The 26,455-nt window shown below is 37.8% G+C and overlaps 2 protein-coding genes and 1 long non-coding RNA gene across 3 annotated transcripts in view; 1 reads left to right on the top strand and 2 right to left on the bottom strand.

The window, feature by feature from the left end:
- Nucleotides 1–14,916: 14,916 nt before the first annotated feature.
- On the top strand, nucleotides 14,917–15,693 carry LOC139130608 (uncharacterized). Its single transcript, XM_070696359.1, has one exon. The coding sequence runs from the start codon at nucleotides 14,917–14,919 to the stop codon at nucleotides 15,691–15,693; it is 777 nt and encodes a 258-aa protein (XP_070552460.1).
- A 7,110-nt stretch (nucleotides 15,694–22,803) lies between these two features.
- On the bottom strand, nucleotides 22,804–23,568 carry LOC139130889 (uncharacterized). The gene is made up of 2 exons (XR_011552006.1): nucleotides 23,524–23,568; nucleotides 22,804–22,902 (listed from the first exon to the last, which is right to left on the bottom strand). It is a non-coding gene; the product is annotated as an uncharacterized lncRNA (long non-coding RNA).
- Nucleotides 23,569–23,590: 22 nt separating this feature from the next.
- The window catches only part of LOC139130887 (uncharacterized), a 34,427-nt gene continuing 31,562 nt past the window's right edge, over nucleotides 23,591–26,455 (bottom strand). Inside the window, exons 6-8 of the mRNA XM_070696696.1 lie at nucleotides 24,979–25,144; nucleotides 24,126–24,270; nucleotides 23,591–23,771 (exon numbers count right to left, since the gene is read on the bottom strand). Of these exons, the coding sequence (XP_070552797.1) occupies nucleotides 23,622–23,771; nucleotides 24,126–24,270; nucleotides 24,979–25,144 (461 nt within the window). The 3' untranslated portion in view covers nucleotides 23,591–23,621. The remainder of the gene's footprint in view (nucleotides 23,772–24,125; nucleotides 24,271–24,978; nucleotides 25,145–26,455) is intronic.

The following is a 26,455-nucleotide window of genomic DNA, read 5'->3' as shown; positions in this document are numbered from 1 at the left end:
TACGTTAAGGCACGGTTACATGGCAAAACTGGCTTATTTTTATCATTAGCCTATTTTTTGAAAATAAAACCTTGGATTTCAACGAAATTTGGTATAGACTCACATTTCTCAAAGGCTTATATTTTTGCGTTGAAACAATTTGCTCATGGGCAGTCACGTGATCACAATGATGTCATTTTTTGTGCAAAAAGTGACCCCAGTACAACAACATAAAAAACGCCTAAATTTCAATGTTTGCAGTAATACGGAAGCATTAATTCATTTCCATTAGCTGTGTAGCATGGATATAAGACAGAATGACATAATATTCGTACAAAATATCACAAACTTCAATTTTTTGAAGTCCTCTTGAAACGTTAAATCATGAAACTTTCATTTGCCATTTTGCAGTTTGAAAGAAAATTTCATTCTGTAAAGCTTCTGGAAAACCATTTAGCCAATAGTCGATGCTACTGGCTTGTTTGATGCTCAAAATATGATTGATATATTTTCTACAGCTTTGATAGCCTTCACAACAGTGTACAATACACAGCAGAGTACAATATGAATATTTATGAGACCTGATTAATTATTCATGAAAAATTCCAAACAGCCATGCCCTAACGCACTTGCGCACTAAGTGACAACATATCCCAGAATGTCTCACTAGTCTCTGCAAAATAAAAATGGACTTGCACAACCCTGCCACTAATATAACACAAGAGATTTATCTCACATTTATCAAAACACAATTTGTGGCATTCCCATTTTTAAAGAAGTGAAATTTCAATGAAGTTACCTATTAATTTCATGTATGCCTTCAAGAAAAAAACGACAATTATACCACACTGTAGGCCTTGGTGACTCTATGAATGCCGATTTAGAGCGATTGAACGTAGTGTTCACAAATAATGTGACTAGTGTAAACAGGCATGATTCACTTGTCCTAGCTTTAGGAAAATTTCATGTTCTGAGAGAACAATAAATACATTTCAGATGGTGAGAAAAAAATTCAACATTTATGTATGACAGGTTAGAACGTCAATAAATCCATAGCAATTAAGCCAAAACTGTTCAGAAACATTGCAACAAATATTGAGCCGAGCAGTATATGGTACATCCAAGATTTGGTACGATCCAAGTATTGGCAGAGCAAGTGTAGGCCTATACACGTGTTTGCATTGGTGTTTCATTTACACAAGCCTACACAGAGAACCTGGCACACCCCTGTACTAGGATGTGCACACCCCTGTAACAGGGCTGTGTCAGCATCCTAGTACAGTCTAGAGGAGCACAACACTGCAACAGCTATGTGGTACACAGTCCTGTAGCATGGATAATTTTTACAAAGTCCTGTTACAGGCCTGATATTTACATCTGTGTACCATGAATGAGCAAAATTAGCCTCTGTTGAATGAATGCGCACAACACTGCTGAAACAGAAATGTGCCTTGTCACCTATGTAATCTGTCTTTTAACTACAGCCATGTGCCATATGTGTGCACAATTATCAGTGGTACAGTGATGTGCACAGCCCTGTAACGGCTGTGTATAAAGCACTCCGGAAATTATAGGTCCTGTACCATGCATTATTACAGCCCTGTACCAGCCATTTTATTTTACACCCATGTACCAGCCATTAGATCTATGGACTCATTTTATCACATAAAAGCATTGTCAATATGTTAAAATGTTTGTCAATTATTTTTTTTCAACTAATTTCAACTTAAAGTATACACTTCAAAGTATTTTATGAATGCAAATACACACATTAATAAAGCCACACATTTTTAAGTATCTTTGTACAGAGTGGTTTATTCTTTAATGTACCCTACTGGTAATGTACAAAATGGTGTCACATGAAAATACATCAATTTATTCCCAATTTCTTTCACTGAAGGTATACACTTCGGATCCCTTCAATGAATATTCTATAATACATACAGTTGAACATTGTTGAAATTTCTTCATCTTTATGTGCGCATAACACAAAACAGACTTTTCATATGATGAATCTGTAAGTTAAATTATTAATATTATCATTATATTATTATTATTACTATTTATTTCTTAAAAGCGCTCTACATTACGTCTCAGTGCTCTGATCAAAAATTAAAAATTTACAGATCACAAAGTGGTAGCATAATAGTCTCTAAACAGACAATTTTTAAATAAGGAATTGTGTGTTAACACAAATCCAGTTTGTAAGTCCACGGAGCTAGGCTGCCTGCAGAACAACATGTCCTGAAGTCACTTTGCATTGCTGACGTAGACATCTTATACTCCTTGGTTCCACTAGTCTGCTTCCCACCATGGGCCATCCATTGCATGTACCCCCACTCAAGAAGGTGATCTCCACCGGCCGGGTGGAACCACTTTCACTTTCGGCTTTCCAAAGGTCTGCAAACACAACTTTGCAACCCAAACCTTTGCCCAGGAAGCAGACTGGCGAAGACCCCTCACCCTAAGTGGCGATTAAAAGAGACAATGTCACAAACCAACAATCTCGTAGAGTAATATCAAAAAGGAATTCATTACACAACATGGAGGCAGCAACTGAAAAAGCACAAAAAACAGGATTTGAAGTAGTGTACCTTGTATTACACCTAGTTGAAAGATTATTCAGTGAAAGAAGAGTATGTATAATGAAGTGGTGTCTTTTTATCGATCAAGGACATCAAGTAATCTGGACAATATATTGCCGCTTAGAATTTTGAAAGTAAGGATTATTATTTTAAACTTAATCCGTTCCTATACAGTAACCAACGAAGTTTAGCAAGAACAGGTGAAATATGTTAAAGTTTGTTTGTGCTGGTATTTAGGCGAGCAGCGGCATTTCAGACAGACTGAATTTTGCTATCTGGTAATTTGGAATTCCATAAAGGATGCTATTACAATTATCCAGTCTCGATGTTACAAAACCACGTACTAATTACTCTGCAGTTTTTGCAAACCATCGGAGTTAAGCATCGTAGTGATCCCTAGGTTTCTTACTGACGTTGATTGAATTATAACAAATGTGCCGACTCAGAGGGATTTCAACTTTGTTCCATCTTTAGGAAACCGTGACGAAAACTGAACCATCTTGGTTTCTGTTCAGAATTAGTATGTTTGACTTGATCCATTGACGGATATCGATTACACACTGTTCATGGTCTAATGTAACATTTTCAAGATTATTACAAGATAATATAGACTTGAGAATTGCTAGAATATAACATGTACATGTACTTTAAACCATGGATAGAAATGATATCATCAAGAGGGGAAGTGTACAACGTAAAAAGTATGTGCCCTTGTACAGAAACTTTGGGAACCCCACACTGTAAAATAACAGCTTCTGAAGTGGTGGAATTAATAGACACACATAAATGACATGTCAAATATGATCAGATACAGCAAAACAATATTCTAATATATGAAGCAAAATCTCATAGTCAAAAGTATCAAAGGCTGCTGACAAGTCAAGCATTATTATAATTACATCCTTACGAGAATCTAAAGCCATCATAACACCATTGTGAACACAGAGGAGGGCGTCTCTGTGCTGTGATACATGTAATACATGTATGTTGCATGACACCTTTGCATATATTTTCTTTTCTGTCAAATAGCTTTTCAACTGATCTTCAACAATGCATTGTTAGTTTACAGTGTGGGGTTCCCCATGGTTCTTGGTATATTTGGATGAAAAGCATAAATTTGAAACAGGTCGATAATTCTGAAGTACAGATCATGGAGTAGGATTTTTTCATCAAAGGTCGAGCAATTGCCATTTTACAAATATCCACAACAGTGCCAATTGAAAATGAACAGTTTAAAAGATGTCTGGTAAAAGGTGCATGTTCATATACATATCTCTAAAAACTCTGAGTGTAAAATATCTAAAATACAGGATTTAGAGGAACATTGCAACACAAATTTTACAAATTTCAATGCTTTTGGAAGAGCATACTGTGGAAAAAGTATGTTTTGATAAATGAAAGTGCAAACATTCCTAAAAATGTGCATGTTCGGAAATGTAATAACAATTTTCATAGGTCAAAGTAAAATCATTCTTATTAGATTCTCAAGTTTGGTCTACAGTTGGACCGACGGACAGAAAGACTAGCAAACATGTAGACTGACTGAGTGACGACATGGGGGACCATAAATAGATATTGCGTATACAGTTGCACCATTGTTGTGGTTTCCCTGTGAGTACTCTGATATGCAAAGGCTTAATAATTACAATCATATCCATCCATAATCCGATAACACTAGGTCAAAATTCGTCACGCTCAGTTAATTGTTATAAATATAGACACAAAATAGCACAGAACAGACAGTACCGCACTTGTACACACAACAAAGTCTAATTCATTAAAGAAAGAAAGAAATATGGACCTTTGGCCAAAAAAAAACCCAAACGAAATGATGTCAGTTATTTCGAAATATTAAGCCCATCCCGTCCCACATGCCCCAATCTTATGAACTGATAATGAATTTATTAACCCTGTAAAATAAGTAATTTTCATTGTGTTGAAACTTTTTCTCTCTTATTATTTTGTTAATTATTTTCTTTGACACACTAATAACCCTACAGGTAGTTTGTTCACAAATGTGTTGCACACATGCGTGTCCAACAACTATCACTGAATCTATGTAAATAATATTATTTGTAAGTTTTAAAACTAAACAGTTGTATACGCAATATCTATTTATGTTAGTAAAAGTCTGTATCCCTACAACATTTCTCCCCTTCACATTTACACATTTCCTCAAGATGCCATATGAGACCTATAAAAGAAGATAAGGATACATGTTAATCAGTTTCAATGAGTATGCAAAATGAAAAATATGCATATGGCCCTACATTACAGGTCAACATTAGGTGGTGTCGCTGGATAATAGTTACACATGCAACTACACACATGTTGTGTCATCTGGGGTTTATATAAATGTTACCGAAAGCATATTTGCATGCATTGAATTTAACTTATCAACTCATTCTATGCATGTATTATCTGCATTTGTAATGTTCAACAGATTAATTTATGTTAGTATTTGAATTCTATTGTCAACAATTATGGTACACTTTAGAAAAGTGAAGCACTACATTGACAAGTTTGTTTGAAGGTTTTTTAGCTACTATAGACTATAGTCTATAGAAGCTATTGGGATGGGTATCCGTCCGGCGTCCGTCGTCAGTCTGTATGTATGTATGTATGTATGTCCGTTTGTGAGGCGTCCGTCCACTCAAATATCTTGAGAACCACAGTACTTACTGATTTGATATTTGTTGTGCAGATGAAAAATATGATTTTGAGAAAGTATTTTTTTTAATTTTTTGATATTGTTGAAAATAGGCAAATTAATGCCAAAAAAGGTGTTTTTGGTAAAAAATCTTCTTCTTCATAACCGCTGGTCAGACAGCTTTGTTATTTGGTATACAGGTCCCTAGGGATAACCCAACTTAGATTTGTTCAAATTGTGATGAAATATGCAAATGTGTATTTTTAAGGAATTTTTTTGTCATTTTTGGTCAAAATTGACTTACATTGTATGTAATTCTTGTACTGTATAAACCCTATCAATTCACCCAGAAAAAAAATAATTAATATGATTTTAAATAATTGAATTAATTAGGAAATCATCAAAGCCAAAATAATTTTAGTGTGGAATTATCAGAAAGTTCAACTTTTTTTGACAGTTCATAGTGAAATGCTTACCATCTTGGAGGATTAAAACATGTAAAGGCAACTTTCCTGAATCCCAACTTTGATATATTCTGAACCACCATTTATGTTATCTAAAAGAAATTGCTCGTAATAGTTTGTCATGATAGGGTGGTCAAATAAATAGAGATAGAGAAAGTTCTAATTTCCATTTATGGTTGACTTGGTAAGGATAAAATAAGATTACTTTTTTAGGAAAAAAATAGAGTGGTCAATTAAAAGAGTTGTCAAAGTGATAGGGTTTTTATGGTAAAGCTGGGCTGTAAGATTCCTCATGTGCTATTTATAGCAATTATGCAATCTGTGTAAACAGTGCAATGAAAGTGCAACATGATTCCTTATCATGCTTTTGATGACCTTGAACTTCTTAAGTTACAAACATTTGTCTCTTCAGTGTGCTTTCTCTGAGTACGTACAGTCTCAACTTATTCAACAGAACTTACTCACAATGTTAATTTGAAAGTTAAAATGTGCTTGGTTAATATAATGAAAATACTGATATTAAAAGATAACCAGCTCACGATTCTTTATAACCTGACAGATATGCTGTTTTATTATGACGTAAATCTTGATTTAAGCAAGTCTTGTTTACTTTAGTTAGAATGTAATTAACTCTCGTTTATTTGCTATTATAGACTAATATAGTCTGATGAAATATGCAAATCTGTATTTTTACGGAATTTTTTTCCATTTTTGGTCAGGCATCCTGAAATGAGCTATCAAAGATATCCACCTTCTTCATCAATACATGTGTCACAAAAGGTTATTCTCTAACACAGCAGAACTCTGTCAACTGTTGAGTCGCTTGTTAGTCCGCACGGACACCGTCCGGGGGGACTTATAGGTTTGGTCATGTCCGTGCGTGCGTGCGTGCGTGCGTCCGTGTGTGCGTCCGTCCGTGCGTCCGTCCGTTCACGCAGATATCTCAGAGATGCCCAGGTCAATTTCTTTCAAACTTTGCACAAGGATAGTACCCTACCCCATACAGATGCACGTCGATTTGTTTCACAATGCGATCAAATTTGGCCGTGTTAGAGGACTTTTTAGTTTTCATCTCCATAGACTCCCATGTATAAGGCAGTCTCCATAGACTCCCATGTATAAGGCAGTCCATAGACTCCCATGTATAAGGCAGTCCATAGACTCCCATGTATAAGGCAGTCCATAGACTCCCATGTATAAGGCAGTCCATAGACTCCCATGTATAAGGCCAAGAAAAATAAAAATTTAGTTTCTCATCATATTCATATTGCAAAAAGGATGCAGTGACACAGTTTTTAGTCCCCACGGATGAAGTTAAGGGGGCTTATAGATTGGGTCATGTCCGTCCATGAGTCCATCCGTGAGTCCATCCGTTCACGCAGATATCTCAGATATTTTGACAAAATGTCACATGACCTTGGTGACCTTTGACCTCAAATATATATATATATATGTCCATAACTCGGTAACCACAAGAGCTACACCCTTCATATATGGTATGATGGGACAGCTTATGACGCCACATATTCAACCTCATCAATTATGCGCATATCTATTTTGAGCGAGCCAATAGAGCTAGAGGTCTGATTTTTGGTAGATAGGGATAACTTAGCAATACAATTTTTTTGACAAAATGTCACATGACCTCGGTGACCTTTGACCTCAAATATACATATTTGTCCATAACTCAGTAAACACATGTGCTACATCCTTCATGTATGGTATGATGGGACACTCTATGACGCCACATATTGTACTCATTAATTATGTGCATATCTAATTTTGAGCCAGCCAATAGAGTTAGAGGTCTGATTTTTAGTATATAGGGATAACTTAGCAATACAATTTTTTGGACAAAATGTCATGTGACCTCGGTGACCTTTGACCTCAAATATACATATTTGTCCATGACTCAGTAACCACAAGTGCTACAACCTTCATAAATGGTATGATGGGACACCTTATGACGCCACATATTGTAGCTCATTAATTATGTACATATCTAATTTTGAGCGAGTCAATAGAGCTAGAGGTCTGATTTTTGGTATATAGGGATAACCTAGCAATACAATTATTTTGAGAAAATGTCACATGACCTCGATGACCTTTGACCTCGAATATACATATTTGTCCATAACTCAGTAACCACAAGTGGTACACCCTTCATATATGGTATGATGGGAGACCTTATGATGCTTCATACTGTACTTCATTAATTATGCGTATATCTAATTCTGAGCAAACCCATAGAGCTGGATGTCTGTCATACATATGCCCATAGATTTGTTCTGTGATACGATCCAATAAGGCCGCCAAGTGGCCATTTTATTACGATTTTTTCATGTCCTGAACTACAGTTCAGACATGTATCAAGCGAATTTATTCAAAAGTATTTTTATCACAGACCTAATGAAGAGGACTCTATCCTCTCTGAGGACCTGTAATCAAAGTACCCATTAACAAGTGGGGACTGTATCATCAACGATGACTTGTTTTTTCAAAACCGCTGGTAAGACAGCTTTAATATTTGGTTTACATGTCCCGAGGATGACCTTAGTGAGATAATTTCATACAGACAGGAAATACTTAATTTTGTATCCATGTCTATAGTAGCTTCAGGGACTTTGGCCCTATGTTTAACATATATCTTATAGTCGAACAAGAACTATGACATATAACACAAAGAACCTCTAAAGACCATTATATCATACCAGTATATCGACGGCGCAAATAAAACAATCTCATTGTTTGAGATGCGAATAGAACATTGGTATATTGGCAATATACCACGACTAGAATACACGCGAGCTCTCAGCTTTAGCAAAAATCTATTTTTGACATTCCACGCGAGAATTTCAATATACCGTTACGGTATAATAGCAATAAATAACACACAGTGAAGGTATACCACTAGATTTTGACCAGTTAACTTCATATATACACTCGCTATTGCTCGTGCATATATGTTGAGAACTGGTAAAAATCTGCTGGTACCGGTATACCATCGCTGGGTGTGCTTTATTGCTTAATTATAAAATAAAGCTAAAAACCCTTCAATTGGCAAAATTGATAGCATTTTATAAATATAAATTTTCTAGAAAACAGAGTGCATTGTCTCATTAAAGCGCAGTGGTCGTCGCGCTGCGCGTGCGTGATTTTTTTGTTGATAAACATAAATTTTTGTAAACATAAGTCTTCTCAACTTCAATAGGAGTGAGATGGGAGCAGTCCCCCACTTTGTTAAGGCCTTTGTAAGACTCAACATCATGCAATAGTAAAATATTAAGATCGGAAATGAACTTCAGTGGTGTATTTCTATCTATAAACTCGTGTAGAGCTACGAACATTGGGACACTACACTGAGCACATTATGTCGCTGAGTTTACTGCACGCAGACACAGTGAACAAAAAGCTTTGATCGCGCGTGATCACGCTGGTTGTACACAATGCTATGTACAGTACAGTGAAAATACATAACTAAAATGATCAACATTGCCTATGTAGACCAGCAACAAGCACAATGCCTAACACAAAAATTACACTCAAGACCATGATCGGCAAGCCAGAGCAGGACACGGGAGATGTTGTTGGGAGACGGTCAGCGCGTTGACGTACATGGATATAGAGAATCAGGTCCCACAACGTACCGGCCGGCCCGCTACGACTTGGCCCACAACCAACTGTTGATCACCATGTCTTACTTCTAGTATTACGTGGTAAGAAATAGTAAAATGACAGGAAACAATAAACAAAACGAGCGGGTTTTCGCGGCATTTGGCAGGAAAATTGCACGGCTACACCGTGCATAGACGTATCGAGAGATCCTGTGCCCTGGTCCTGTGCACGGTCATGGCAGTGATCCAACCGCCAGCTGGTGTAGGCCTACCGGTGCTGGGCAAACTTCGTTGTTGTACCTCCTGATTGCCGGGTAGGTCTGAATCCTCTTTCAAGTGAGATAACCCCCACATAACAAGAAGACCTATGAAAGGTCCTTCGCTTGACTTGATACCTGTACTCGGAATTCTCGTTTGCACCCCCAAACGGGTAAACTTTGTAGTTGAGTTGGATTCTCCACAGCCGAGTGTAGCGCGCCATATACCCGGTTTGACACGGACGTTCATACAGACCACGGAACGGAACAGATGCAGAGATGCTTCTTGCTGCAGCGGGCATTGCTCTGCGAGCTGTAGATTTCTGTAGTTTGGGTTGTTGTCTTTGTATTCCTGTCGGGCCTCTTGAAATGAAAGCTCTCGTCCTTGCTAGCGATGTCGAAAACTAGAGCCCGGTCGTTGATAGTCTGTTGGCGTATACATGCGTACGTCTAGCTCTATGGCTCGAGCGATAACAGTAGCCGAGCCCCATTCAACTGATTCAAGAAAATCATGAGCAAATGTGATCTCAATCCAGCGTGCAATCATTGTTCAATATTCAGCAGATATTTAACTTCGATTAATTGACCTTTTATTGCGTGTTACATTTGGATAGTTGGTATGCTTGTGACAGATCAGCCGCCATTTTAACAAGCGGCAATATCGCAAACATTACAATCAACCCGTAACATGTGCGGCGTTCTTGGATTTGTTTACAACAGAGGGGGACCCCCTCAGGAGGATGCGCAGCGCGACGACCACTGCGCTTTAATATCTAAACACTTTAGAAGAACATCTATCAAATACCAGTGTATTGAACATTGTTTAGAATCATAAAGGATTACTCATGTCATTTTTCACATCACATCATGAGTCAGTTCAATTTCCGATGTCTAAAATGGTAGTGACTAGATATTTGTCAAATTTTGAATAAAAAGTGAATGTGGGTTATGATATTGAAAGTCAATAAGGTAGGAACAATTGGATAACTTACAATTCCGGAGTCATCAGTGTACTTGATCTTTTGACCAAGTCGTATCAGCCTTCTTTCAGATGGTACAATACCATCATAGTTTATGATGTCTTTGACCTCTAGACTCCCATGTATAAGGCCACGAAAAATGAAAATTTAGTTTCTCGTGGTATTCATATTGCAAAAAGGATGCAGTGACACAATTTTTAGTCCCCACCGATGAAGTCCAGTGGGCTTATAGATTGGGTCATGTCCGTCTGTTTGTCCAACCGTGAGTCAATCCGTTCACGTAGATATCTCAGATATTTTGACAGAATGTCATGTGACCTCTATGACCTTTGACCTCAGATATACATATTTGTCCATAACTCAGTAACCACAAGTGCTACCACCCTTCATATATGGTATAATGGGACACCTTATGACGCCACATATTGTACCTCATTAATTATGTGCATATGTAATTTTGAGCGAGCCAATAGAGCTAGGGATAACTTAGCAATACAATTTTTTTGACAAAATGTCACATGACCTTGGTGACCTTTGACCTCAAATATACATATTTGTCCATAACTCGGTAACCACAAGTGCTACACCCTTCATGTATGGTATGATGGGACACCATATGATGCCACATATTGTACCTCATTAATTATGCACATATCTAATTTTGAACGAGCCAATAGAGCTAGAGGTCTAATTTTTGGTATGTAGGGATAACTTAGCAATACAATTTTTTTGCCAAAATGTCACATGACCTTTGACCTCAAATATACATATTTGTCCGTAACTCAGTAACCACAAGTGCTACACCCTTCATGTATGGTATGATGGGACAGCTTATGACGCCACATATTGTACCTCATTAATTATGTGCATATCTTATTTTGAGCGAGCCAATAGAGTTAGAGGTCTGATTTTCGGTATATAGGGATAACTTAGCAATACAAATTTTTTGACAAAATGTCACGTGACCTCGGTGACCTTTGACCTCAAATATACATCTTTGTCCGTAACTCAGTAACCTCAAGTGCCACACCCTTCATATTTGGTATGATTGGACACCTTATGACACCACATACTGTACCTCATTAATTATGCACATATCTCATTCTGAGCAAGCAAATAGAGCTGGATGTCTGATTTTTGGTATATAGGGATAACTATAGGAGAGAAATTTTTTGACCAAATAACATGTGACCTCGATGACCTTTTACCTAAAATATATGTTTATGTCAATAAATAAGTAACCAAAAGTGCTATATGTCCTCTGTATTTAGTAGGATGGGAGACCTTATGACAACACACGCTTTACCTCATTAATTATGCACACATCTAATTCTGGGCAAGCGAATAGAGCTAGAGGTCTAATTTTTTAGCTCCTCAGTTTTATATACTGAGGAGCTATTAGAATTGAAAACTAGAAATGGCGGCGTCAACTTTTACTTCCTTCTGTCAAGACTTCCTTCTGTCAAGATTTGGCCAACTAGCTTCCGTAAATGTGTATCTGCGATTTTTACATATTAACACAGCAGGGCTTGATGTGGTCTTGTTTACATCTTTAATCAGCTACATGCTCTCAGTTACAAAACACACCAGGGCCACTCCATGAATGTCAGACAGAGAAACATAAACAAATCACCACACTTTGCAATGTCATGTATCTTTCATTTTTATTTGTGATGAACAAGTGAGCGTGAAAGTTCAGGTAGCTTTGGGAATTGACCGGCTAGACCAGCATCATATAAACTTACATGTTCAAAATACATTTGTAAATGTATTCGTGGAGTTCCTGATTGGACTCAATGGTGCACTGCAAGAACCTTTTCAACATAACGATTCTAATAAAACCTAAAAAAGACAGTTTGTTACAAGGCATCCTTTTCACTGAAACACTTGCAAACATGATTGTGATGTGTTCTATTACTTGTAGTTCATTTCATTTATACCATTTAGACAAATTTTTCACAATTATTTCTATTTTTAGCTTTAAGGTATTTTTAAAGTTGTAACAGCTCTATTACTTTCTCTTTCATTCTGTTTTTGAGGTATACTGTGATGAGAATGTTCCCTCACAGTATTTCATGATTTGATTCATCTGTAAGAACTAGGATTGCAATGATTAGACTGTTGTAAGCAACAGATAACTTATCATTGTGTCCAATTGTCAGGAATTCCCAAAATTGTTTAATATGTAGATTCACTGAGACTGGACAAGCGAAAATTTCAAAACCTTCCTGAACTTTCAAGCTCATTTGTTCATCATGAATAAAAAAGAAAGATACATGACATTGCAAAGTGTAGTGATTTGTTTATGTTTCTCTGTCTGGCGTACAGTGGAGTGGCCCTGGTGTGATGTGTAACTGAGAGGTGTAGGTGATTAAAGATATAAACAAGATCACATCAAGCCCAGCTGTTAATGTCGTAAAAATCCCTGATACACAATACGTTGGCTAATTAAGTTTTGCAGCTTGATCGGATTTCACTCTAACTGGCTGTCAACTTCAATGTGTTTTTGGTACATAGAGAAAACTATGGGAGCAAAGTTTTTCGACAAAATGTCACATGACCAGCCACTTCCTGTGTTAATTATGCACATACCTAATACTGGGCTTCATAATAGAGCTATAGTTCTGATTTTTGGTATGTAGGGATAACTATGGGATACAATATTTTTACAAAATATCATGTGACCTTGATGACCTTTGACCCCAAATATACATATATGTCCATAACTCAGTAACCACAAGGGCTACACCCTTCATATTTTGTATGATGGGAAACCTTATGACGCCACAACCTGTACCTCATTAATTATTTACATATCTAATTTTGGGCAAGCCAATAGAGCTGGAGGTCGATTTTTGGTATATAGGGATAACTATGGGATACAATTTTTTTGACAAAATGTCACGTTACCTCAATGACCTTTGACCTCAAATATATACATATTCGTCCATAACTCTGTAACCATGGGTGCTACACCCTTCATATTTAGTATGATGGGACACCTAATGATGACACATCCTGTACCTCATTAATTATGCACATATCTAATTCTGGGCAAGCCAAAAGAGCTAGAGGTCTGATTTTTGGTATATAAGGATAACTATGGGATACAATTTTTTTTACAAAATATCATGTGACCTCGATGACCTTTGACCTCAAAGATACATATTTGTCCATAACTCGGTAACCTCAAGGGCTACACCCTTCATATTTGGTATGATGGGAGACCTTATGGTGCCATATCCTGTACCTTATTAATAATACACATATCTAATTTTGGGCAAGCTGATAGAGCTAGAGGTCTGAATTTTGGTATATAGGGAAAACTATGACATTCAATTCTTTTAAGAAAATGTCACATCACCTTGATGACCTTTGACCTCGATTTCACAAATACTACCGTAGCCTTCCATTTTATTGCGCATGTATTTCTCTATTGCCCCTGTTGACCAAGATATCTCGAAACCCGGTCGGTGCAGCTTTGCAGATATATTTCAAATAAAATTTTCATTCCCTAGAATATGCAAATGACATAATGACAAAAAATGGTAAACAAATTAATAACAACCTCTGTTCGGATTGCTTTGAAAATTACTATGCAAGTATTTGGGTGGGGGTTCTTATACAGTATTATGCATTTTGTGAAGGCTGTTTATTTTCTAGGAATGAATTTTTTAGTGTTCTTCTTTCTTTATAATTTGTTCAATTATGACAAAATTACATTTAGGTTGAAATTTTTGACATTTTTTTGTCCAAAATTTCTCTGAAATTTCCTTTAGTCCAAATCGGTCGTGTTTTTGATTTGGTTACAATTGCCTCGAAATTTCTAAGTCACATGCAGGTTTTTTTCGGGTGGCTATGATAATGCCTCAAGATGTCTAAGTTCAAAGCTGGTATGTTTAGTGCGGTTATGCTTATGCCTCAAAATTTCTAAGTTCAAAGCTTGTATGTTTAGGGCGGTTATGCTTATGCCTCAAAATTTCTAAGTTCCAAGGTGGTATGTTTAGGGCGGTTATGCTTATGCCTCAAAAATTTCTAAGTTCACAGCTGGTATGTTTAGGGCGGTTATGCTTATGCCTCAAAATTTCTCAGCCACAGGCTGGTATGTTCGGGGCGGTTATTGATACAGCTTCAAAGCTTCTCAGTCTAAAGCAGGCGTTCTTTTAGGTACGCTCACATCATACCTAGCCATGGAGGTAGAAAGGGGGTAGGACTGCTCACAAACCAACAAAACACCAGTTTACACAGTGGTTGTCTTAGGTTTGACAAGGGTATGTTGTAATCTTTTGAGTGTTGTTCAGGTGCTGTATGGTAGACCTTAGGCGTACCCCAGTGCCTCTGAATTTGGTAAGGGGGTGCATCCCTTTTTGGTATCCCTGTCACCAGTATGAAAGACGAACACTTCACCCTACTAACTAACATCGTATGGAAGATTAATGATCTGCAGGTGCACTGTCTTATTTCCCTTGCAGAAAACAGAAGTCTTGAAGAGACGCCAAATATTGTAGATGTAGAAGAAATCGGGAGTGATGGCAGAGGAAAAATACGCTACCTGGCTGGTTGGACACTTCGTAAAGAAATTGAAAGCAGTAGAAAATACATAAAAAACAATCTGTACTCTACTGATAAGAAAGTCCATGAACGGTTGAAATTGGAATACCAGACAAAGCAATCTCTGAACTTTCTCACAGTTCCAGAGACACTGATACACAGGGTTTCAAAGTATCCAGAAACACTGCGGGTGACAGACAGTCGCCAATATTCCAGACATGGGCTTATCCATGTCACAGATGAAACATACTTGTTTTTCCTAAAGTTGGAACAGGAAAGGATAAAGCTACTAACAATAGCTCACCTTCATCAACAGCATGTATCACTGGTTCAAAATGCAAAAGACAGTCTTCTCAACAACAGTGACATCTTCATCACATTCCAAAACCTATTCCTGGGTGAACATATCAACATAAGCCATGACATTGCAATGAAAATGTACTCACAAATTGTGTCAAGGTACATCAACATGGGTGCAGGACAGTTCCTTAAAGACTACAGGAGAGAGGTGCAGTTGAAGAAAACGCAAGCCCATCGTAAGAAAATTGCAACAAAAGACACAAAAACGACAACAAGCTGCTGCAAAGGTAACAGATGTTCAGATCAGATGTGATGATTCCAGGGGACTGATCAACTCTCACCACCGTCTTTGTGCTATGCTCAGTCACCACCCTGACATATTCCAATCAACTCAATACAAAAAAGAGGAACTTTTCTTGCTGGCAGAGGCATACAATCTTGCTCTCCCCAAACGGTCAACAAAGAAAGAACTGGCAAAAGTCTTGAAGGATGTCATCATTAAATCCAGCTGCTTTCCAAATCCATGGGTTTTCAAGACATATCAGGTATTGACAGTCGATACTGGTGGGTTAATGATGCGGTTCCAGAGGCAGTAGCAAGGTAAATATTTTTTCTTTATGATTATGCTACAAATAGAATCGGTGTTCTCCAAGAGCAATTACAGCGTTTTAATTTTGTCTGAACAATAGAAATCCAGCCGCAATGCTATCAAACGGTTCGTAGGGAGAATACTGAGGTTAATGGGGATAGTGATGCGATTGGTATGTCATTCAAGAAAGCAAATGCAAACAAAACTATAATACGGGTAAGGGACACTGGTCAGCTTCCACCATATGCTAGAACTAAAAAAGTTAACCCCTGACTAATCAAGGGGTTAATCAAACTCATTCAGCATGAAAAAAAATTGTATATATTTTGTCTGTTGTTGAAGACTGTTTTGAAACAACAAATGCAAATCTGGGGTTGGGTTCCTTAGTTTACTTGCCTGCAATATTTCCTTAAAAATATAGATTTCATTATCACTATAAGTTTTTCAAAAGATACCAGAGACATTAACAAAGTAGTACATACCCTGGATTGATATTAATTAGAAATTTATTGAAATATTGGTAAGTTGTATGTACATGTGTATTAATTTGTATCTCACATGAAAAATGACAATTGTTACAAAATTATAAAAGATAATTGTGTTATTCAATTTACCTAATGAACCCATTATTGAAAGATGCAGTATTTACCACAACTCAACAAAAAATAAATTTTACCATGCAAAATTTCTTGTAACCATTGCAACCAAATAATGGCCAAGATGATACATAAATGACTGGTACAGAGAACAGGAATGCAAAAGTGTGTGTCTGCATATATGGTGACGTGCATCAAAAGGGTTTTAATAACAAAGGAAGATTTCACATCAGTTTATCATAGATTTTTTAATGATGAACACATGATTACTGGGCAGCCTTCCCCTTTAAGTGGCGTGACATACAACTATGTCTGGGCTGATACTTTTGGTTATTTTTTCTGTACTTTTGTAATTCTCTTCAGTTTCTTGTTAAACTGTACTGCATGCTCCATGTAAAATCCTCATTCTGTTTTCAAAGGGACAAAGTTATTCTCTTTAAAGCTCCATTAGCTGTAAATTTTAGCTATTTTTTAGTACTTTTTGTTTTGTGTTTTACAGTTTCTGATGTGAATCCCTCATCCATACTGACTTCCCACGTATATACTAGAGGCTTGTCAATGAATCCTTTAAGAGTACAGTCAGCATTGTTATTGTTGAACATTGTATTCAAGTCTGGACTGGAATTCATTTATCAGCTATAAAGAATGGACATTACACATGTACAGGGTGTGTTGACAAGCAAAATACTTGACAATTCAACATGACATAGAGATTAGGATGAGAAACTTTGAACCAGGATACTGAAAAAAAATCAGGTATGTAAGCGGTCTGAAATCACCAAAGTGCGCCTGCAATCTGCGCCGGCGCATTTCAAACTGCGCCCCCATTTTGCGCCGGTATATTGCGCCGCCCAAACTGCGCCCTTACTCTGCGCCAAAACACTTCCGAGTGTCACAACATCGAGTAGTCGCACTTGCGTAGCTCTAGCAGGACGCTTTAGCAGTGTAGACTGTAGATATTAATATCCGTGCCCTAAAAAATGCAGCTAGAAAAATGATATGACATGTTTTCACGGAGTCTCGGAGGTACGAGACCATGTTATGTTTGTATGGGACGGATTACACTCACTTGGCGGTATCTTGGCTTGGCCTCAGCAGCAGTCAAAATTTGTGAATTCTGCATCTCCATAAAGGCCAGGGACTTGATACCCGGGATCAAGTTAATCCCGTTCACCTTTGACATCCCCGGACGGGATCGAATGTTTATGTCTGTGTAAATTACGGCCACGATTAGTGTCCACAGGAGGTTTGTACACAGGCCAATGTGTTGACATGCAAACAACAGATTATACGACACTGAATATAACGGCGAGACCGGTATAGGCCTACATGTACAGAGAAACAACGTTTCATGAAGCCCACAATGCTTGTAGCAATAACAGGTGTACTTCAACAGAAATGACAAAGGTACAGTCAATCTAGGACGCCGCTGCAACTGGCGTTATTACGTTCCGAATTCGGCTTACCCGGGGCTCTGGCTGCAACTGTACAAATATTGCAGCTAAACGATAGCGTAGATGTCGTGCCATTGCCAAGATACTCTGCTGTTTCCGATCGTTTTGTCTACAGAACAACTAAAAAGTCTCTCAATTCGACAAGAAAAAATAATATCGGTTTGAAATCGGTGCATTAATTTATATTTATAAAAATAATAAAATGTGACATCACCGATCATAAGAAACGTGGTGTTGAAGAACATATATTTTTTGAACAGAAGACTACGGCGTCCATTTTCTGTAAGTATACATGTAATCTAACTTTAGCAAACTTGCGAGTCAAACATCCGAAGAGTAACGTCAATATTTTTGGTTTTGTTCTACTCATGTTATAAAATAAGTCAAATTTCGGGAAAGTATCTGTACATTTTCGATATCTGTGCAGCGCGCAGCGCAAATGTGTAAACCGACTCTGCATTTATCCATCCTAAAGACCATGATCAGTTCGCGACTGCAGAACCCCCCCCCTCTCTCTCTCTCTCTCTCTCTCTCTCTCTCTCCAAAAAAGTTTAGCCATTTGATGTTTTATTTTGCCGACATTTATTTAACGGTTCACGATCACAGCTCAATGTTGATGTCGATTTTGATTTACGAAGTTTCGTCGTAACTAGAGACATGTCACGGCCTGGAGCTAGTTATCACTATAAAAACATTCTGTGTAAACGTTTTGCTTCCGAATGGAGGTGACAGGTGACTTCGTGTGTAAAATATTGAATGGCAATATGAATTTCACCGTTAAGAAAGTCTATGACTTTCAAACTAGTCGCACAAACAACAATAAACATGGCGGAGCAACGATACCGACATATTTTTTTTCTCGACCTCTGATGAGAGCGACTCTGTGAAATTTTCCAACCTGGTATTGGTTAGTATTTGGCTTTGCCCCGTGTGCTGGGTTATGTACACGTAAACTAATCATACAAAAGTTGTATTCACTGTAAATCAATAAGCCTTTCGAACACGAAAGATATTCGGATATCTGAACCTCAACATCGGTTACGCAGCTCGAAAGTTATCCTCCGAAACAGGACAGGAACATTGGTCAAAGCCGGATTTCGTATGGTATATAGATATGGAAACACGCAGCTCTTTGTTAGAAAGCATGCAATGCATGATGCTCCCTAGCTTGGTCCTTGGATTGTTGCTTTCCGTCTTGCCCCTACACACCATCAATTGTCTAACAATCACAGGATTCAGTCACGTGTCTTCAAATTTTGATACATTAATTCTACCAATCATCAAGCACGGAACACATCAAAAAACAATGATCGCGGCTACGGGTTCAAGGACGTTCGAATTCACGGGGAGAAACACCACGGATTTGTCGCAGAATTGTTATAACTAGCTTTATCTGTTTATGGAGAATATGGGCGATCAGCGTATGGTCGCACATCGAATCGACGCCAAGATAAAAATATGATGTCCGAAAAGTTTAGTTTTGTTTTATTCAACTGAGACATCGCCTTTGTTATCGCCTAAACATCCTCGGGTTTTGTTTCGGGCAGACTGCAACATGAATATCTTCCCAATGCATAGAGTACGGCCGTTCACGCAATCATAGACCCATGTGCTTTGGCAAACGCTCGGGCCAATTTTTTGGACGTTGGTTAGAAACTAATGACAATATATAGGTGAAGATGTTACATCTGTCAAAGAGTATTGAAGATTAAATTACTTTCATCGATCGATAAAGAAGAGAAAGAATGAGTCTGTGAATATCGAATCATAGACGGGAGAATCGAGGGTTTATGATCAATTGGGAACAAAAATATTTCGATTAATTGACTAACACAACCAAAAAGGAAATTTTATTCAACTTTGAAAAAAGTCACCACCTTTCGTTGGCATAGGATTCCATGGCAATGGACCAACACATGATGTCGTTTAGGTCCTCAAAAATCTTCTAAAACGGCACGATGATAGTAACTAAAATGAATGAACAATTAAAAGCCCGTATTTAAATGACACGATATCAGTTGTCGTTTCAATTTTTTTCCTTTCTGTTAGAAACTCCACGATGATGTTTTGGAAATCAAACGGGAAATGCCATATTCTCGGTGCTCCGATTGATCCACCCATTGAGGTAAATTTCTCCGCCATGATCCGCCCATGGATGTAAAAAAATAGATATCCGCCTCAGTAAATATCTGAAGTTTCTACAGGAAATCTCTCGTCCGTTCACGGATCTTTTTTCGTCTTTCATTTTAGTTTCAAGTTGTTTATAGGGTAAGGAAGCTAGAAATCCATCAAAACATCGCTCCAGGGTCTATGATCAAAAGCATGAGCGTCTTTTGTCATCAGCTGTCAGCAGGTCGTTTTCCGAACCGCGACAGGGACTCGGAAACCCGCCATAGTGTCACAGGACGCTAGACCTAGATTGTATGTAATTGTGTGCTATCGTTTGGTCAGTTTCAAGGTTAATTGACTCTGAATAATCTAATCACGGTCGTGACTCCCGTTTTTGACATAACTATGTAAATATCCATCGGGATTGAGTGTTCATGGCGTCCCCTTTCACTTTGACCACCACTTTGAATCAGTCTGTGAATCGTACGTCCCAGCCCGATCAGTCTCTCGCTGATTTTTAAAACCTGGTAAATAATGTTCTTCGTAGTCTGATATAATATTCTATTCTCCATTATGTAAAGATGAATGTCTCATTCATATTTTTATTTAGACGAATATATCAACTTCTTGGTGTTTGGAAATAAGAGTGTTGTAATAATTTCCATCGGGGACTTCAATGATGAATTCACTCAGCGGTTCGCTCATGATACACAGCACTGTACTTCCATGGAGATTGTATCGCTGTTTTAGCAATGACTTTGATCGTAAGTTTTCATTCGACCAAAGTGATGAAATAAATGCTGACAAGCACTAACTATGTACAGTCCGAGTTCACTTCACATTCTCACTATCGATCGCACTTTCATAGTGAGCACGTACACTTCAAGCCCTCACATTCGCTCTCCTAACTTTAGCCTCGCACTTGTCGATTTCCGGTACCCTTATATACCTTACGTCAGGAAGTCAGTCGTAAGGACGGTCGCATTTGCTGTTTGCACGTTAAATGAGAGTATCAGACCAGGTCTCAAATTCACTCGCAAATGTGCATCACAAAGCGAAATGGGAGTCTCAAGTTCAGTCGCAAACGTGATCGCACTTTGACTCTTCTATGAACTGAGAGTCTCAGAATCAGTCGCATTCCTTATCATTTGGGGTCGTCATGAATTGGAAGTAGCAATTATTGGACGATTCAAAGGTAGCAGAATTAGAGCAAGAATTACGGTCCACGAGGTTCCGATCAAACAAGGGAATGAGTATGGAGTGTCCGATTTACGGCTGCAGCGCCTATTCAGACACTGAGACAGCCAGGACACTCTCGCCATATACTGAGTATAGAGTTACCCTACGAAATGTATAATGGCAGAGATATTTGGCCATCGAAATAGTTTGAGAGTAAAATTTAGCGTCTTTTTTAACCTGTGAAAGTATTTACCGACAAGGTTTGGGTAGAAACTACAAACAGATTTAAAGGTCGATTTACGATGCAAATGACACTCGACTGGCTCGGAGTTACCTTCCCTCTCGGGTGATGTTATTACATACTTCACATACGTGTCGGAAAAAATTACTCCCATCCTCCGCATTTTAGTGACACATTTCACCATATTTCCCACGAAAAACATGAATATTTCTTTGAAATCGCCTGACTAAACCAAAATAGACTATTAATACCGTGGTTGACATTGAAACTTCGCAATGGCGCAGAGTAAGGGCGCATTTTGGGCGGCGCAATATACCGGCGCAAAATGGGGGCGCAGTTTGAAATGCGCCGGCGCAGTTTGCAGGCGCACTTTGGTGATTTCAGACCGCTTACATAGCTCAAAAAAATAGCCAAAAGTTACAGCTAATTTGCCTTTAAATATTATTTTGATTGTTTACAATTAACTTTGGAAAATTACTTATGTTCTGCTCACTACAGCAGACTCAACCTCTGGTAGAAACAGCTCAACTCACTTTCTATACATGGACATAATGCATGACTACTTTCATCATTTAGTTTTTGGTATGCACCAAAATTTGTAATATGGTTTATATTCATTTTCATAGCTTTTATGAAATCTAGTAATTCTACAAATACTGTTGTTAAAGCCCCAGTATTTCTCATTTTTACATATATTTGTTTGGAACGGTATATTCAATTAATGGATCAGGAGGTTGCACAAAGGAAGATATTGGTTTCTTTTGATGTATGCCACAGTCTCCATCCCTCTTGCTTCAGGGTCTATGGGACAACATAGAATGGTAAGGTTTACCCTGAAGAGTCATTCAGTTCAGTCAAGTAGGGACAGTTGCCGTGAGAAAGTCACACTGGCATTACCCTTTCTGCTAATGCACCTTTGGTGAAGAATGATGCTGTTTTGTGACTTGCGATACTTATCGTATGTCGGGTTATTGTTTTGTCCATTATAGGAACGTGCCTGACAAAAGATGTTTTCTACCACATCTTGGTTTATGATGCCAGGCATGATTGCTGAACCCGGGAAAAGGCCGAGTTTATATTGACACAGCTGTTCCAGTCCAACAAGTGCTGATTGCATATCGAAGTACAACTTCCTTGAGATGAACTGATGTGGTTGTGCAGCAGCATTCCATGCATCTAGAAATGACAGGAATTCTCGACAGTCAACCAATCTGCCATCAGACATGTCACGAATGGGGTTCCTCACATTGTTGCAGAATGCTACATATTTGCTGGTGTGTGTCAGGATCCTTATTGCTCCATCAAGGTAAGAAACTTCCTTGCCATATTTTGCAAACAAGTGTCTCTTGAAAGCCTGTAAGAAAAAAGACAGGGATAGTGAACTGAGTGTTGATACGAATACGCCAGCACCCCAAAGCAAATTCTTAAAGGGGCAACTTCTTTATCAGCTTTATCTGAAAACACACTTATCACACTGATAACAATTGCAATGGAAAACAAAGGTCTGACAGCCTGTAAACATAGTGTCAACAAGAAATAATGTGAGAACAAGGGATTGAAAATTGCATCATTAAGGATGTACGATCAGTAAAATTTAATTTAAATTTACTTCTTTGTAAGCATTATAAAAATGTGCAATAAAATGTGTGTGAGGGGGGGTCACTGTGCTTGTTTCTGAGATATAAGACCATGAATTTTAACAATAATGGTTAACATATACATATTTCACCAATGCAATAGACAAAATCATTCAATGTCGTTTATCTCAAAAGTAAGCACGGTGACTATATAGTTTTATTTGATCACTATAATGTATTTCTTTTGACTGAGCTTGTGCAAATTTTCATGAAGCTGTCAATAGTACATGTATCATCAGCCTTTGTTAATTTTCACATGTGAAATTCTTCAGTTGGCTTGGCCATTGCTTTGACAGATAGTTCCTCTGCAAGCAATATTAAGACAAATTTAAATGTACCTGTACAGTAAAAAGCATTTTCCTGTCCAGTACATCCTCAGCAAGTGGTTCCTCATCTTAACTGAGGAGTCAAATGGAAATGATCCTCTGTTAGCCTCTCATGTATAACTAGAGGGTTGGAAGTTTGATCTGTAGTATATGCATCTAACCAGTACTTCCACAGCAACTTTGTTTCCATTCAACTGAAGTGTTGTTTTTCCTGTCTCTGTGCTCTTTTCCAGGTTGTTGCGTATTTTCTTGATGTTGTGCTAGAGAAATGAAGATCACACAAATATGTAATACACTGTCAAGTCAAGAATAAGGAGATTCTGTGTTACATGCAACTGGATAGACAAAAGAAATCTATGAACATTCATCTAATAATGTTGACTTCCTCTTTAAAAAAATTCAAATCAGTTGAAATTGCTCCATGGTAAATTTTCTGTGACAAAGAAGCAGCTGAAGTTGGGTAGCTGTTTTCATTATTATCAAAATTATTGATTTTCATAAGATTTTTAGGCAGACTTCAGTAGATTTTTATAAGTTTTTTAGGGAAATGTTACTTTTTAGTCTTTTATCTTTCATGGAGAAACACATTTTGGAAGTAATTAGTGGGGACATACCTTTGGATCCATTATGAAGATCATTTTACCTCCAGTCATTGGATTACGTGTGGTGAAATTGCTCTCTCTGGCAGATTTATCCTTGAAATGGAGGTTTATAAATCCACGGTTACTTTCTCCACCATCACAGCAGGACCAATACACACTGAGGAGAAAGAGGTTTCATTTAAACAATCTGACGACTGAACAAATACAGTGTGCTTCATTTGGCATTTGGACCCTGGTACCCTCTGTAGAAATGTATTTGTATTTTTTGAACTAGGCACATAGGTTTTGATACAAAGTCAATGTGGAAATCCAAGTGAACTTAGAAGCAGCCAACATATCAATGTCTTATCTTCATTCAGGAATTCTGAAAGACAATTTAAAAACATATACAGCTGTTCATTTACACAGACTAAATTAGTTCAATAGCTTTACTGAGTAGCATTTTACTCAGGGTGTACATGTTCATCCTTAAAGAGACAAAGTCACTCATTTTTGATATTATTTTGGATATGTTAGTTTCTCTGAAATATTATTTATGTCAGTTATTTCACTGAAATGGACTCAGTCTCTGGTTGACACTATCTACTCACATCATCCTGTAATAGGACAAAACACATGATTACTTCAATCATATTAAGCAGATTTCAGTTAGCAAATGAACATAAATGATATTTCAGAAGTAACAAATCCACGATTATGTTAAAAATGAGCAACTTCGTCCCTTTAATTAGAATCCAAATATTGGGGGGGGGTGTCTTATTTTGCCGTAATACCTTTATTTTTATGAGTAGCGCCTGGAAGAGACAAATTCCATGCATGCGTAGCGCTGGTACATCCTTAAATCAACTTACTTAGTGATACTTACTGAAATCCAGCCTTTAGAAGTAGCTGAACCCCTTCCCAAAATATTCTATATAAAGTAGCTGGTGGGCACTCCCTTGTTGGGAAGTGGGCTATGGGATATCGCAACCCACCATCTCCTATGAATACAAACTGCAGAACGTGTGTCGCGGTTTCTGCTTTCCAGTCTCCTGTAAAAGGGGAAAGTAGACCACTTCAGTTAGTCATGTGTTTATTTCATGTTTCTTTAGCTATGGCTATAACAGTAGTGTATGTTCTATATACTAGTACGATGTACTTGTACTTTTTACACTGAAGTATGTGCGTGTGCCATAGAAAGGGGATAGCTTAAGTTGCATTTCTCTGAGTGAAAATTATACTGATGATGAAGCTTGCATTGTTAGAGAAGCAAACTGGCTAAGGTTTTCATGATAGGTTTACTGTCAAATATGCAGATTTACGAGCCGTTATTGAGGAAAAGTAGAGATGTAGGCAATCACAGATTTTAGGTAGGTGCCATAAAAACATTCCACCGCATGGTCGTTTTGATAACTAAGGCATGCCATTTTAGGCCTTTTCTTATTTCAGTGAAACCTGTCTAAATTGAAACGTGTGTAGAATGAACACTTTTCCAAGTCTCTTCCACATAGATTGCCATGTTTAAGGAACCTCTATAAACCAAACAGTTTTCTCAGTCCCTTAGGTGTCCAGTTTTAAACAGGTTTTCCTGTAGTATGACATACAGTGGTATAATCCAAACTGATTAGCTCTTTTCTGTAAAGTGCTTAATTATGTGGGCTTACACTGGCAATTAATCTAATGTTCTCAGCTACATATACATGTACTGTATGATACAGAATTCAAAACACTGTCTCTTACCTTTTGACATATTCTAATTTCTGCCAGTCTGACCCTGATACACATCTTTCCTCAATGTATATGTATAGGAAATTGCACTACGCCTCTGTTATTACAGATACTGTAGTTGCAATGTTGAAATAGAGATTCTGTACCTGCACTCTGCGAAATACAGATACTGTACTTGCACTCTGCAAATACAGATACTGTACTTGCACTCTGGAAATACAGATACTGTACTTGCATCTGGAATACAGATACTGTACTTGCACTCTGGAAATACAGATACTGTACTTGCACTCTGGAAATACAGATACTGTACTTGCGCTCTGGAAATTTCAGATTTCGTACTTGACTCGGAAATACAGATACTGTACTTGCACTCTGGAAATACAGATACTGTACTTGCACTCTGGAAATACAGATACTGTACTTGCACTCGGGAAATACAGATACTGTACTTGCACTCTGGAAATACAGATACTGTACTTGCACTCTGGAAATACAGATACTGTACTTGCACTCTGGAAATACAGATACTGTACTTGCACTCTGGAAATACAGATACTGTACTTGCACTCTGGAAATACAGATACTGTACTTGCACTCTGGAAATACAGATACTGTACTTGCACTCTGGAAAT

This window comes from Ptychodera flava, chromosome 4, assembly GCF_041260155.1.
Source record: "Ptychodera flava strain L36383 chromosome 4, AS_Pfla_20210202, whole genome shotgun sequence".
Lineage (NCBI taxonomy): Eukaryota > Metazoa > Hemichordata > Enteropneusta > Ptychoderidae > Ptychodera > Ptychodera flava.
Note: the sequence above shows the minus strand (reverse complement) of the source record. Positions and strands in the feature narration are given on the sequence as shown.

Coding starts and splice junctions, on each gene's coding strand:
- LOC139130608 (XM_070696359.1), top strand. CDS start 14,917: ATGAAAGACGAACACTTCACCCTACTAACTAACATCGTATGGAAGATT.